The sequence below is a fragment of the Ptychodera flava genome, chromosome 20 (genome assembly GCF_041260155.1).
Source record: "Ptychodera flava strain L36383 chromosome 20, AS_Pfla_20210202, whole genome shotgun sequence".
In the NCBI taxonomy this organism is placed as follows: domain Eukaryota; kingdom Metazoa; phylum Hemichordata; class Enteropneusta; family Ptychoderidae; genus Ptychodera; species Ptychodera flava.
Genome location: NC_091947.1, coordinates 3,186,289 through 3,202,984, shown reverse-complemented (window position 1 = coordinate 3,202,984; position 16,696 = coordinate 3,186,289). Strand labels below are relative to the sequence as shown.

The following is a 16,696-nucleotide window of genomic DNA, read 5'->3' as shown; positions in this document are numbered from 1 at the left end:
ATACAAGCATTACATGTGTCGCGTGTATACCTATTATTTTACCGTCGCTATCTCAGTATAGTACTTCAAAGAAAAATATTTACATCTCTTAATTACCCTCCCTAATTCCCCTTCATTAATTTGTTCTGCCGATCACCAACTGGGGGGGTCTTATCGCCCAGACCAAGTAACTGGTTAGCAGCTCATACGGTAAAGTCTTTCGGGCGATAAGCCCCCACCCCCGCATTGGTGACCGCAGTAAGCATAAGAAAGGTGTATCGGCAGCGGTACTGGAAACGATGAAGTATAAATGAAACCGAGTCAAGATTTAAAAAAATTTCAGGTCCGGACTAGAACACATTTATCAACAATAACAACGGTCATTTCACATATACAGGCTGTGTTGGCAAGCAAGACACCTGGCATTGGTCATGATGATCGGATTATAGTAAAATTCTGTACTTGATACATTGAAAAAAGTAGTGAAAAATTAGTCAACAGTTACAGCTAATGTACGGAGTTTCTTGTCGCAACAAGTCATCATCGTAAACCACATGCTTGATGTTAAGGATAGAGGACGTGTTATACCACAAACTTTTCAGTGCATTGCATCACTCTGGCGAGTCTGAACTGAATGGAAACGCGCCAATGTGTGGAGAAACCGTCGACTGAGGTTGACCAACAGTAGGACGACAGTGACGGTAGTACAGAGGTGTATCGCTACTATAGATACATAGAGAGGACAAAACTACACAGGACACATATTTAAAGCAAGTACACATTCATGTCAACCATGTGGGGTAGAGTAACCGTGTGTCAACGTGCTAGTATCCTTCACCAATGACAAGTTTTGTGCCGTCTCAGTGCGTGCAGTCGACTACGATGTCAAGTATAATTAATACATGTCCAGTGATTTTATCAAGTATTACTGAACAGAAAATAGCTGAACTCTGATGCAGTACCAAAATGGTTTTATTGATAACATTAATATTTCATAATACTTCATAATTATGACATCAATTTTATATTTCTTACACTGTTTACGCCTAGTTCGCCTGTAAAGTCCCAGATCGCAGGACAAAAAAGGATACAGGTTGCCTTGGTATTACTTATATCTTAAAATGGTCCTTGGCACTATCACTTATTCATTATGTGATGGAATGACTCTGCAGACTTTCTCAAAAAACAGTCGGTAATCGAGTCTAAATCTGGTGAAGTTTGAACAATAGTGGTCATCAGCTGTAATTCATTCATGCTAAATCTTCTTGGCCATTCTTTTGCCTTTGGTGAAGGTGATGTGGTGTATAGTATACCTTACTGTACCGTGTTTGTTTTATATTACAACTATTTGATGGCAAAGTTTTAAAAAACATGTTGCTTGAAAGTGCTTCCATGCACTGTCACTGTGTTACCTGACTGAATGAATGAAAATTCAACTACATGAGAGATGATTTCTGAATTATTTTGCATTATTTTATTGATGTGGTCAACAGATTTTCGGAAATAGTTCATATAATTTTAAATAAGCCGAAAGGCTTGGGAAAAGCGGACTACTAGATGGCTGGCTTGGACTACTTATTTTCGATAATGGTTGTCCACCTGGACTACTACGTAGACGTTCATTTGGAGCGCTGGTAGTGCTACCGCAAGGGGCTGTGGATAATTAAAACACAGGGCGCTCGACCAACAAAAGTAATTTCGTTCAGAGAGATGGTGGACGGCATTTAGTTACAGACTATAGTACGCCACCGTAACGCCATGGAAACCGTGTATAATGTATGCCATACGTGATTGACCATTCGGATTTTGGTTTGGAATGTTTGTCTAAATTGAAAACTGGCAACAACTCAAACAGCCGGCAGATTAAACAGTCAACAGTCCTCAGTCCCTGGTTCTCGCATTAGTCCTTATTGACATTTGGTATCTTCATGATGATAGCCCTTTCTTTTCCATTGAAAATTTTTATACAAGTTTGGCAATTAACTTCACGATAAAGCTGATAAATGGCTTGCCCCTTTAACATGCTTAGGCATTTTCTCGCTCTTAAAAGGCACAAATCATAAATAATTTCATCGTTGGATTTTCGCATCCCAACAATTTCTTTCCGGGGAGGAAGTACATTTTGTTTCAAAAGAATACTCTAGGATCTCTCCTCTTTTACTATGTAAGCTTCGTTTCCTCCGAAACCTACTGGAGAAGCGTAGCGTTCACCGTACCGAGGAAAGGTCCCAGTAAAGAGTTTCGTTTCGAACGCCCATATTTTACCTCAGCAATCGTCCCTGAGAGAGGGAATGGATATCCATGTGTGTTAATTTTTCTGAGAAAGGGTCTCGGATTTGTCCATGAAAACGACCAGAAATTTTCCCCGGGTTTTCCCCGATGAAAGTTCGAGAACCGCTCAGTCTATAAATTTTCTGAATTCAAGCAGGATGTGCACTGATTGGTTAGGTTTAGCTCACGGATTGGTTAGGTTTAGCTCACGGTGACTTGCGAACCCAACATTGCGGCCGCTGTCTGGTGTGCATTAGAAATGCATACCGCGACGCGGCCGCCGTGTATCGGTTCACAAGCGACTGTGGGTTAGCTCTGCATAGCAAGGCTACATTTTACCAGGCTACGCCTCCAGGTAGCCTGTAACACACAGCCTTGCGATGCAGAGCTATGTTAGGGCGACGTCATTATTACGGCCTGGGGGGGGGGGTCGGAGGAATGTGAGTAACTCAAAAAATTGAAAACTTTAAGGGGTGCTCAAAATGTGGAGAGGAAGAAGAGGGGGTTACTCAATCTATAGTGCGAAATAAATTGAAATACGGTACCTCTCAGATTGCACCATTACACACATCAATTTCTCAAACTTTTCGATGCGAAAGGGGAGATACCCCCTCGTGCTCTCCCACTTGAGGTGTTCTTTACTAGTAAATACAAATTGAAAACACCTCTCAAATGGACCAAGACTGCACCATTGCACACATCAATTTCTCTCTGTTTTCAAAAGATCTAGGACAAAATTGAACTGTTGTAAATTAATTTCACCCTTTATTATCACAGAATCATGTATTTTAATTGACTCAGTTCAATAATCATGGTTTTTGAATATTGTGACTCAAACACTGATCATTCAAAAAATATGATAACAATATCAGTGTTCAGTGTCATTTTTAAACAATTTTGCTGAGTGTAAAATAAACTGAAACACCTCTCAGATTGCACCATTACACACACCAATTTATCAAATTTTCCATACCAGTGGGGGACCCCCTCTCGTGCTCTCCCCCTTGGGGAGTTCTAACAGTTTTACTTAGTAAAAAAGCAAATTAAAAACACCTCTCAGACTGCACCATTACACATGCCAATTTATCAAAATTTTCGATGCGAGAGGAGGGACATCCCCTCTTGCGCTCTCCCCTTGTGTGTTCAAACAGTTTTACTAGTAAAACAACAATGAAAACACCTCTTAGATCGCACCAGACTGCACCAGTGCACACATCAATTTCTCAATTTTTTTCCACGCAGGCAAGGGGACACCCCCTCTGACATTTTCCCCTTAGCTGTCACGCGTTCTCCCCCTGTACTTTCTATACTGTTCTGCCCAGTCAGATATCCTAGTGAAAACCCTGTCATGATACCCATCCAAATTAAACAATACTATATGGTTGGATACTGGTTATAGCGTGAGCTTTTATATCTGTATTTTGTTGTCACTTTGAATTTCATTTTGTTGGTTTCACCTTTTTCAACCGTCATGAGATAACCGATGATAATCTAGCGGGTACATCAGGATTTGAAAGGTCTTTACTATTGCTGTATTTTTGTAAATTTTACAAATACATGTATTGGTATTTAACTTTTCTAATTGGGGGAGGGGGGTTAGTCAAAATTTCTGTGTTAGAGAGTGGGGTAACTCAATTCATCATGGTTGGCGGGGGGGATGGGGGGGGGTGTTCGAAATTTCGGACTTTCCTATGGAATTCCTCCGACCCCCAGGGCCGTAAATAATGACGGCTCCCATTTGGTAACGCAAAGTCCCTGTACTGAGCATGTTTATAGAATACCTGAAGCCGCTTGAATCGTCCAGTGCTCAGTAACGTGAAAACACGGTTCTCATGTTCACTATCGACTTGCACCAGCAAACGTCATACTGTCATGTATATCGTATAAGTTCGCTGTCAGAAAGGCAAAACTGCGTTATAACTTTGGCTGCGTTCACAAAAACGGTTGGGGGGCTGGAGGAATTCAGGGGGGATTCGAAAATTGTGGGGGTAGTAGAGAGGGGACTTGAAAATTTTGCTCTGCCTGTAGGGGAGACTTGAAAATTTTTTGGTTCCCTTTTATGTTTTACATTTTCGAATTCCAAGTTTTTGTAGGTAATTTAATGAAAAATGAATACCATTTTTATGTTATTCATTTTTGTAATCTTAGCAATAATTTAACATAATCTAGAACCATTTTGTCACATTTCATGACTTTTATATCGAAAAAATCTAAAACATGTGTGGATTTGTCGTAAAAAAACCAAACTTGAGCCTAGTAACAGGGCAGAAGCTGCAATCAACTACAGTTTCTTGCTGTCTCCCTACAGCATGCTCAAACGAAAAATATTCAGTTTGTCGACAAAGCCTGTATATATAAATATGTATTAGGTGATAATTTAATTAAAGTCCCGACTGACAGTCTGTTGTCAGTGATACAAATGCATGGTACACATACAACTGTGATAGCAAGCTGAATACTGGACAGTTCAACATGCTGTAGGGGTAGAACAAGAACGCAATTGTATAAACTGAGAAGAAATATTGTCAAAATTATCAAGGTTAATACAGCTAATGCCTATGGGCAATGTCACTATCAGATACTGCCCTGCTACGGCAGTGTCACTGTTACTGCATACCTTAGCGACTGGTTAGTTTCTTCAGCCTGGGGGGCGGTGGATTCATGAGAGAGGGGTCACTCTGATTTTGACTTTGGTGATGGAGGGGGGTCACCATGTTTTTAAAATGCCCAAAGGGGGGAGGTCAGTGTGTTTTTGAATTTTAACACGGGCTCATACTTGCCTGAAATGCATCGTGTTAGTCACAAATTTCATCATTCAGTTGCATTTTTTCGGCGCGCCCTTCCAGCGCGTAACTTTAATAATCAGACATATTTTTCAGCACGCCTGACTTTGATATATCAGACAACATATGTCATAGATATCTGTATGTTCAATATTTTTCCGCGCGCTCTTCGAGCGCATTACTTTAATATATCAGACATTTTTCAGCACGCCCTTCCGGCTCATGACTTTAATATATCAGACATATATATAAGAGATATCAGGATGTTTCATATTTTCGACGCGCCCTTCGGGCGTCGTACTTTAATAAAACAGAGATATTTGTCAGAGATATATTGATGTTTGCTAAGTGAAAGTGTACCATTATGAAATCTGCAGTTCATATGAAAAGCATGACGAATTCCTGGTACTTTTGTTTTCTCTATGAGAATTCAGTATGAGAAAGCAACATGCACAAATATTTCACAATATAGTTGATACAGTTACAAATTTTAGAAATAGAACAATGACAAAATATTTTTCGTGCTCATTGACGCAACTATTTTCCTTTGTGTCACAGGTTTTCTGTAAAAAGATGCTTTTTTATGACTAAAATAACAGTTAACAAAATGCAGTTTTCGTCATTATTAGCTGTGCTTTTATGGTTTCAATGTGTTCAATGTTATATATATATATATATATATAGTATATATATATATATATATATATATATATATATATATATATATATATAAAAGTCTGATGATCGCTAAAGAGTACACATGTAGCGTGAAACTCTGAGTAACGCCTAAGTCCTGTTTGCTACCTGTTAACAATTTTTGCCGTGTGTGTATATATATATATATATATATAAATTTATACTCCACCTTTTATGTTACAGTTCTCGTTTTTTCAAACTTTGGAATGGGGGTCAGCCACTTTTTGACATCGGCAAAAATTAATCCGCCGCTACCCCCCACCCCCAGGCCGAAGAAACTGACAAGTCCCTTAGCAGTGACAGAGATAGCTCTGACTCTGATGTACATGGTAGTTGGAGAAGAGTTTGGGTCAAATGACGCTCTTTACAGTGAAACATACTTGTACACAAGATCAGTCCAGAGAGCGACACATGGAAGACCAGGAGACTTGGAAAGATATTGGAATTTTTGAATGCTAGCATATGAGAATATTATTTAAAGAAAAAAGATGGGGTCACCATGCTTGGGCATGGGCTTACATGGGCTCATGTTGCCTGCCCGGCCATGAATTCATTATATGATTGCTATACGTGGTTGACGACTGCGATTAACTTTTTAATGCCATTTAAATGTGTTCACATGTGTGCGAGTGCAATCAGTGCATTCATTAATGCTTCGGTTGGCATTCCATCCATATAGCTTTATCTCTGTAAGACGCCCTTTGTCCTCACAGTCGCGCTGTAAACAAATTTACGTCACGGGCATTTTTCTTGGGGTATTGTTCCAGGAAAACCACCACTTCCGTATTCAGGCGAAATTTGGACGCTGTAAATAATACGAACTAGGGGTTCCTGGGATATTTATTCAAGTGAAGCTTTAGTGTATACAAACCACCCGTGGGGTTTATGTTGAATCGGATTACGTTAGGGGTGGGTTAGCGATATATGGTGGTGAGGTATTTAGGGAATGGGGAACTGTATGTTTGAAAATTACTTCTTGATCGTGAAGAGTTCAACATTTTCAGCCTGTACAATCAGTTGTATAAACTGTACTCTGCACACAGTCACGCCAAGGGACGGTGAGTTGAGGGACTGTGCTCTACATGACATATATATTGCCTATACCTGGCTTACATTTACCACAATTGAATTATATTGTAAATGCAGAGAGTCAACAGGGGTGAATACACACTTAAAACTAAACATTTTCGACAAAAATATCGTGGACGATGTAATGTGGAGAACGAATCCGTTGAATCTCCGCTGAATTGTCGATTTCAGATAAAAACTAACACAGTCACTCTTGAAATACACCCTACAAAGGATCACTGTAAACTTGGCAAATACATATATTTATGATTAAACAGCAATAGTGAAACGATTCAGTAGATTGAACTTCTCTCGTTATAATCAACGGTGTTTCCTGTAGGGGTACTGGGTTTCCCACAGAACTATCACTGCTTGTCTTCACAGGCACTTCACAAACACAAACTTCTGGTATCATGGAAACCCCCTCCGCATTTGAATTGGTAAAACCCTTGCATTGCACTGACACGACCTGTAGCTTTGTTTATTTATTCGTAATTTTCTGTTTCTTCGAAGTCGAGGAAGCTGAAGCATCTCCTTTCCAGCCTGGACAAAGAGCATCATTTGCTGAGAAAAAATGGCGAGATGCGTAGTGACTGTCATAAGCTTGCTCTGCGGGCTGCTCATGTATTGCGCGTTGATCGTCAGAGCTGGTTATGGAACGGGATATGGACCCAGGACATGTCTTTGCGCTGATGGAGTTTTCCATACACTGGATAGCACTGTCCTTGTCCGAAAACATGGATGCTCTTTGTTCGACTACTGTGAGTCTTGCACTGACAACCCTTTCCAGCCGTGTGAGCAATGTCCGCCCAATCGATATGGTCCCATGTGCGACAAGGGTAAGACTATATTCTGCTGAATCTGACATGCAAAGGCGCTTTCAGTGTCCAATGATGGCATACATAGAAAGAAGGGCTCCTTTTACGCTGAACACTCCAAGCGCCTGTGCAAGGATGTGACGGCAGAAGTTTGTCGAAGTTTTGTTAGCTTTTTCCCGAAAAGTTTTGCCGTATTGACCTGCTTTGTTTGCAAGACTGGTTTTCGCTCGAGTGCTCATGGGTTGAATGAGATTAACAATGGCCGCGGATATGAACGCTTCCCTCGCATATAGCCCTGCGTACAGATCTGTGTGTTCCCGGCGTTATACGGCCTGTGGTGGAGTCCGTTTTACGCCGGGATCACACAGACCTGTTCGCAGGGCTACCCTCGCATAGAGCGAAAATTAGGGAGCGTTCAGTTATTATGGCCGGGGGTGGGCCGGCAAATTCTTCCTGGGCATCAGTCAAAACTAGTGAACCCCCCTACTCATTGCACCAAAAAATTGATGACCCCTCTTTTAAAAATGACAAAAATTTCATACCCCCGCACATTGCTTGAGTAAAGCTGCACACACATACACCTCTGGAAAGGGCGGGGCGATAGAATCCAAAAAACAAGATTCTCAGATTTTTTCAAATGACCCTCCTTACAAACTCACAAGGTGTTAATGTTCAAATTTCCCCTTCTGACTTGCTATAATTTTGAAATTACCCCTCAAAGGGATCAGCTGTTGATAATGTTGATTCACTATACATGGTAGTGTATGAGAAAACTATGTAATACTTTTTCAATACAAAACTATATCTATGCATTTGAGATATTTGACAATTGACATAAATAGGCTTGTTACAACTGGTATGTGGACAAAAAAATTGACTTCAAAATTTCTCCAAAAATGTTCATCCACTATACATGGGAGTCTATGATAAAATTGTGAATAATTTTTTTTCCTATGAAAAACTTCCTGTACTTGGGCATATATAGACGTTGGATAATTGACATAGCTTAATTGTACCTGAATAGAATATGATGGTTAAAGGTGCATATTATGTGTACAAGAAATCTGATCTTGGAATTTCGCTGAAAATGTCCACCCACTATACATGGGAGTCTATGAGGAAGCTATGAATAATTTTTTTCCAATTTAAAACTATCTAATCTGTGTATTTATGGACGTTTGATAATTCATTTTAAAGTACTTAGTTAGACTAGGATGACTAAAGGTTGATATGTGTGCAACAAATTGGATTTTAGAATTTCACCGAAATAATGATTCACCATACATGGTAGTCTATGAGGAAACTATGAAGAATTTTTTCTCCAATTCAAAACTATCTAAATCTGTGTATTTATGGATGTTGATAATTCATTTTAAAGTACTTAGTTAGACTAGGATGGTTAAAGGTTGATATGTGTGCAAGAAATTGGATTTTGGAAATTCATTGAAATGTTAACGTTGATTCACCATACATTGGAGTCTGTGAGAGAACTATGAATAATGTATTTTTACAATGCCCGACTAAATTAATTTGTGCTTTTATAGGTGTTTGATAATTGATACAAATGTACTTTATTCAAATAGGGTATTTGAAAGTTCAGATGTTGACAACAATTATGATATTGGAATTTCAACTAAAAGTATAATTTCACTTTCCGTGGTACTAGTAGTCTACAGTTAACTGTTAAATAATTCCCCAGACAAAACTTGTCTGGGAATTATTAACTTGCTATATCTCTAATATGTAAGTAATAGGAATTGTACATTGCCCTCAGTGAGCTCGATTTACAATAAGACAACCCTCAGAGTTGCCTAGTTAAGATGTTCACGTGACAGATAATTATACTTTTGTTCAGATTTACAGTTAAATTACTTCAGAGAATGAAATCATGCAGCGAATTATTTTTATCTCTCAGAATATTTTTGAACACTGAAACTGCTTTTTGACGGAACGGATAATTATGAAAATTAACTGACCCCCCCCTTTGAGCTGTTTGAAAAATACATGACCCCCCTTTGCAGTTTCAAATTTAAGGTGACACCCCCCCCCCCGGGGGATTTTGTCAGACCACCCCCGGCCGTAATAACTGAACGCTCCCTTAGGTTTTGCGTAAGTTTACAAGCGCGGCTGTGCACATCGTGTACCCAGGCGAGGTGGATGTGCTCGAAAACGAAGATCTATGTAAGTTTTGGTTCAAAATCGGCTGTTTTCGGCGGAGAAACTGCGCGCCGTATTTCCGAGGAGCCACCAGCGGTTTTGTCTATGGCAGTCTGCAGGGCTGTGGTGGGAGGCCGTACAACGCCGGTAACACACAGCCCTGCCATGCAGAGCTAATTCGCTGGTCACCAGTTCTTGCATTCAGAAGGCGGATGTTGATTTATCGATGAAAATGAATCAATGAATAAAATTGGAGTGTAAATGCACCTATTTCTAATCGTGCTAATCGTGCATCGTGAACTTTGGCTCGCGGCTCGTGGCACGCGGCACGTTAATTACGCTTACCCTATGAAATCAAGCTGTATAAACACGTCACTTGTTTAAATTTTTGAACTTTTTCCAAAATGTTACTGTCATCCGGCAAAAGTGCAAAGATCACGATATGATGTGAGGAAATAAAACATTTAATTGCATGTAATACATACTGGTTTGATGCCGCTGACCTCAAGCTATTTTTCATCACTCACTAGTATAGGACTCATAGGACAAAGCCCGCGAGATTAAGAGTTCAACCCTGTGTTTATTGCCATGACGTCATACAAGCCAAACCGACTACTTTCACTTGCTCAGCACGCTTTTCCCTTACATGGAACACTTATACAAAAAGGCCCATGCGCTCTTGAAAACGTCGAGATCAAGACATCATAGCTGAGATGCATTAATGTATTTTCGAAAATGAATTTTTTAGAGATGGGGAGGGCAGAAGCTGCCTGTCTACTGTACTGATACTGAAGGACAGACGTGGTTTCATTCCTGTCGTGGACTGGAAATCTGCAACGTATAAATGGGCAAAGTTGTAAATCTTTTGACGTTTGTTTATTGATTTTCCATCACTCAACAAATCAGTTACACAGCTCAGGATCTTGACATATTCCACGGTCCCTCCATAAAACATGCATATTCCGAAAGAAGAATATGTGCCGTCTAGCACTCTTACTGACAGCTTGTACAAGGAACTTGCACGATATTTCCTGTATCTTCCAGGCTGTTCTAACAAACTAGCAACCTATGCGTACAGCATAGGGTTTGCTTGACTCTTGATCCGTATATTGTGATCAAGATTATTTGACTTCATTGTTTGCTTTTCGTAGATTAATTCATACCATACAATAACCAATTATAGCAAGTAACGGTAATGATGATGATGGTACTATCGTCAGCTTTGTCTTGCCTTCATCAATCGTCGTGAAAAATCACATTGTCGTCATCAGCATGTCATTATCATCAGGTACGCCTCTTCAGAAACAATGGGGGATTAAAGCTTGATGGTGATGATGATGATGATGATGGCGATGATAGACGACAATAATGATCATGATGTGTTGTTGTTGTTGTTGTTGTTGTTGTTGTTGTTGTTGTTGTTGTTGTGATACCGTTGTCAAAAATGAGACCGAACATCTTCCTTTGATGAGGAACAATATCTGGACATATTGTGGACGTTGAATAGAGACACAGAAGAATAAGGCGTAATTAGTCTTTGCAATTAATTAATTTATGATTATCATCATTATTGTATACTTACAAAAGTACTACTGCACTTGAATGGTCATCAGCATTTATGCCAAATTCACGCGGTGGTAGTATAGACCCTCAGAAATATGGTAAATATAATTACGGTCGTTGCATTGCACAGTAAATTGAGGCAAGATCAGTATCTCTCAACAGTGAATAATAGTATCTCCTTTATTTCACGTGTCATTGAAACATTTCAAATTTTGGCTCTCAATTTTCAGTGAAGGCTGCTCAGCAGACTGAACTTGATGCCCTTGGCTTTAGCGACTATTACATAGCTTTACCGCTTGAGCTTGAAGTGTTGAAAGGCACGTTCAGTGGGTATTGATATGCATAACAACGCCGGCACCATGATAATTACCCGTTCAATGTCGAATTTTCATATGCAGCGCATCATGATACCTGTCTAAATACGGACGAAAGAAAGCCCACTGTTTTGTTTACAATATTTCCAGTCGTTAAAATGTGAATTTCGTAGGTATTTCTTTGCTACTGGTTTACGTAAAACAGTGCATCTCATCATAAATTGCACATGTATATAGAGTCGAGAATCGAGCGTTCAACAGTTACATTTCGACTAAACCACGGTCGTTTTTAATCAGATGTAAATGGTGTCTTTCGTCGTGACATATTCGATCCTTGGTGTTCTGATAAGGAACAAACATCAGCAGTGGCTAGAACTGACGGCTATATATCGCTGAGAATTTTACTTCTTCGAACGGCACGTTTACGCGTAAATGTTTAAGAATGTCGACCATGTGATCATGAAGACTGCATTCGGGCTGTGTTACATGTAAACCTTGTCTGCCAATTTTCAAGTCTTTGCCCTACAATTGTCCTTGTATGTCTCCGCTTTCGCCACTTTAGCTGACCAGCAATCACAGTGTCTTACCTGGGTTTCGAAACTGCTCGCATGACGGGGCTTCGATATAAACCAAAGGGAAAAATCACACACTGTAATGGAAGGTGATAAGCTTACCGCATCATGATACTTGCGAACGCATTCGAGAGGTTTTTCTCTCCTATCCAAGTTGAATCTTAGAAATCCCACGATTTTGTCGTAGCTTTATTCGAATGTTTTGGTAGAATTCGAACCATTTCAAACATTAGCATTCGACCCGAAAACATCTATTATCCTTTGTTTTCCCTTTTCCGAGCCATCAATAAACTTAGCGGTGTTAAAGTCTATGCAAACTTGAACTTGACATAAGTCATGCCGTCTTTCCACTGTTTCCTCCTATCAATGGCAGGCAAAGCTAGAAAATTCCCACTCTTCAACACGACCATGTCGACTGCTTAAGGCAGAATGTGCCCGGGGCTAATTCGATCTACCACTTCTAGAGATCATTTTAAAGTTGTTGGAGTAAGAAAGCTTTTCACCGTATCAGTAACTTATAATTAGTTTACCGAAAATTTTGTTTTTCTCCAAAGGGATGGCGGCCGTTTTGAATTTTAAATATTGGTAAATCTTGGGTAATTTGTCTCTCTAGTATACCAAAATTGCACAGTGAGCCCCGATTTTGTTCTTGATTTTGAAAGAGAATATTTGAAATATTCCTCAAAATGTTAAGTCTTTCACTTTCGAGGCGCATACTACCTTAAATCCAGTCAGTTAATTTGAGTCGTGTATTGATCATCCTAAAAATCAATGCTAATCAATTAAGTCATGACGTTGGCCTAGATGTTTGAATTTACAGCGTTACGAATGTTTATAATAATTAGAAATGCTGGCGTAGGTAGTAGACGGACTGCCAAATGTCCGAACGAATTATTTGGTCAGGAAGATTAGTCCCGACGTTGGTGATTGGCAGAACAAATTAATGAAGGGGATTAGGGAGGGCAATTAACAGATATTGAAATAAGACACAGAGATAGCTAGGGTAAAGTAATAGACACACACTAGACACGGGTAAGGTTTGTATAATGAAAAAAGTTCAATACATGCCATTTATTGATCATATTCATAGCTCCTAGACGAATATTGCTTGCAATACCCTGTGATTTAACAGACACTTGTAAACCTGTCAGGACCGATTTCCAAACATGTAAGACCCAGAGCGAACCTGTCCTTAGTGAGGGGAAAGGGTTTCTGCCTTTCGATTCAACAGCGACCTAGGGCACAGGTTAAAGGTTGCTGTTCTTGACGTCAGCTGTTATCGACGAATCACTCGGAATTTACCATATGCAACTTACAGACAGTAGGAAAGTACGGGATTGAAGAGATAATTAGCGCGAAAAGTCTGTGGAGCGAGAAATAATCGGAAAAAAATCAGTCCAAAAGCGGAAAAAGGGAGAATTCCTGAAAAGAGTATCATGCTTCACCTATTCCGAACAGAAGGCCAGCCAAACAATGTTCGCCACTCCTCAGCCTCGTCCTGATTACCGCTTTCAAAGATGCTGTGGATAGAACTTCGGACCGTTGTTGGCTTCCTGACTGGCCCTCTGTATTTCTGTAGACGGATGAAAATCCGGACGTTGGCTGATAACAATTAAAAGGAAGTACTTGACGGTATAACAAGAAATTGTAAACGTTTTTCGTCGAAATGGATCACGTGATAAACTTCGCAAAACTTTTTCCATTCGATTTGACTTTTCCTTTCGATTCGACTATCTTCGAAGTTCGGTTGACGCATGCGTTGCTCCAACTTTGACAGCCATCTCAGAGGGCCATGGGAATTTTCATAACTAGTGTGTGCTGGGAATGCAATGACTTCGTACGTATTCAGTCTGTCTTCTCAAGTCGTTGGATGTTCCATACACTCGTAATAATTGTGTAACTGAAGACAAACAAGCCGATAAAGTTAGATTGACGGTACTATTTGCAAAACCAGATGTGAGCTGAATACTCTTCCCTGTTGGAGGAAGAATAGACACATTGTGTCACAATTTTACATAGGACAACTACTGTCCAGAGTGATAAATTTCGATGAGTGTTATGACCAACTAGCAATTAGTACTTGAAATTCCTTCAGTTAATATATTGTCATCAAAACTAGACTTTAGAGAAGTATAAAATAGAATGCAGGCATTAGCTCACGTGTTCACACACGTGAGCTAATGTCGCAGCGATGTCTGCCTGTCTGTCTGTCCGTCTGTCTGTCTGTCCATCTCAAAAACGGTTAATCAGATCAGAATCAAATCTGGTACATAGATTCTGTTTGCAAATGGCAAGAACTTATTAGTTTATTGTGGGTGTTGCTTGCATAATTTTTGCTCATTTGCATAATTAATGATTTTAGATAAAACGGATGTACATTAAGAACGACTGCACACAATTTGATGAGATTTGCTACAAATGTTGATCACACCAGGAAATATCAGCCGAGAAAGATATAAAGGGGATATGAAAGATTATTGCTTACTTGCATATTTGATGAATTTTCCCAATTAGGGATATATATCTGAATTAAGTTGATCAAAGTTGCTATGTACGCTAAAGATACTATGATACAATATTATTGAAAGTCATTGAGCATTTTCACTTCAGGCAGTTCCTAATTTGCACATTTAATGAACTTTGCTAATTAGGGATATAGGCCTATATCTGAATTGACTTGACCAAAGTTGATGAAACTTGCTATTTACATTGAAGATACTATGGTATAACATTATTGAACGTCAGTAAGCATTGTTACTTCGGCAAATACTAATTTACATATTTAATGGAATTTCCGTATTAAGGATATATATTTTGATTGACTCTACCAAAGCTAGTTGATAAAACTTGCTATGTATATTAAAGATACTGTGATACAACATAAATCAAAATAATTAAGCAGTTTTACGAAGCAAATTCCTAATTTGCATATTTAAAGAACCTTGCTAATTAGGGATATATACCTGGATTTATTCGATCAAAGTTAGCGAAACATGCTATGTACATTGATGATACTAGGTTAAAACAATATTGAAAGTCATTTCTTATTTTATTGTCAGCGAATTATAATTTGCATATCTAACGAACTTTCACACTTTGGCATAATAGCTTCAAGGACTTGACCGAAGGCAATTGCACTTGTTACATACAGTGGTGATACAATGACAGCAGTCAAAGAATTTTATTTTTTTTCTTTTAGCTAATTGCATATTTGTATACTTAATGACCTTTAAAATTAATCTGTGGTGAATATTGTTCATGATGTTGATCATAATAATTTCAATGAAGTTGCAAACATGAGGCAAAGGTTCAAATTTACACATAACTGCAATATATATAATGTAACTCGTGTGCATTTTCAGTTCATATCTGGTTTTAATATTTACGTACTTTCGGGTGTCCGCTACGTACCTAAATGGGTGACTTTGTTTATGCCATGTGTATACAGTGCATGTCACATATTTTTTTGTCTTTCTATGTAGCAGCTTCGAATGGCTTGCGCAGGTTTTAGTAATTACTACCAGTTATCAGGTTGGATCATTTGATGTCCATGGGAGGGGAGTTGGCATTTGATTGGGGAGAATTTTTTCTCCCTCCTTCACTCAGAACTTTTTTCTCTCCCCCTCTCAGAGGCATCTCTTTTTTTTTGCGCACACGCATGTGCGTTCAAAAGTCAATATTCCCTCTTCTTTTTGTTAAGACGTTTTTCTTAACATGACATGACAAAAGTGAATTGGGAAAGAAGTGTACAGTAGCACAAAGCTGATGTGGAACTAAAGGCACACAGCAACTATTCAGGAAACTGGAAATTTGGAAAGAGAATGGAAGCAGCCTGTATTATAGCAAGATTAGCGATGGGCAAAACAAAAAGTAATAGAATCAATTTGTAAAAACCCACTACCATTGTTAGTGATGTACATTGTTCTATTAGTAGATTAAAATCACGTGGCACAAACCCACTAAGGATTTGAAAGACTTCACAGTGCATTTAGGGAGTAAAATTATATAATCGGAAGTGGCACAATTACTCCTGTTACTCGGGGGCGGGGTAAGGTGTGTTGTATACAGAAAATTTTGACGATTACTAAAACAGGGTCATTTGTGACATTTAGAGTGTTTTAAACACAGAGTTTTCATGAAAACTCAAAATTGTATTAGACACAGAACGATAAGTGCATATCCCCATGGAAAAATTCTGATTGAACTGCAAATAAATATCGAAGGTTTTTAACAGTGTTGTTAACGGAAAATAAATCCAATGCAGCTTCTGCATATATGTACGCAACAAAAGTTCTAGGAATTTCTAGTGTTTCAAAAGTTAATGTGATTAATTCACGGCATGTCTATTTACTTTAGAAATGGAGCTTCTTAGGATATTAAAATATGTGTATTCTATAAGTTGAAAGACCAAATAAATCATTAAATAAGCATATTAATTCATTTAAGTAGGCAAATTCTTAAGCCTTAAGATTCTT

General features: G+C 38.9%; 1 protein-coding gene across 1 annotated transcript in view; it reads left to right on the top strand.

Moving 5' to 3' along the window:
* The first annotated feature begins 7,288 nt into the window (after positions 1-7,288).
* LOC139119766 (uncharacterized) overlaps positions 7,289-16,696 on the top strand; it is a 68,217-nt gene continuing 58,809 nt past the window's right edge. Inside the window, exon 1 of the mRNA XM_070683654.1 lies at positions 7,289-7,636. Coding sequence (XP_070539755.1) covers positions 7,372-7,636 — 265 coding nt within the window. The 5' untranslated portion in view covers positions 7,289-7,371. The remainder of the gene's footprint in view (positions 7,637-16,696) is intronic.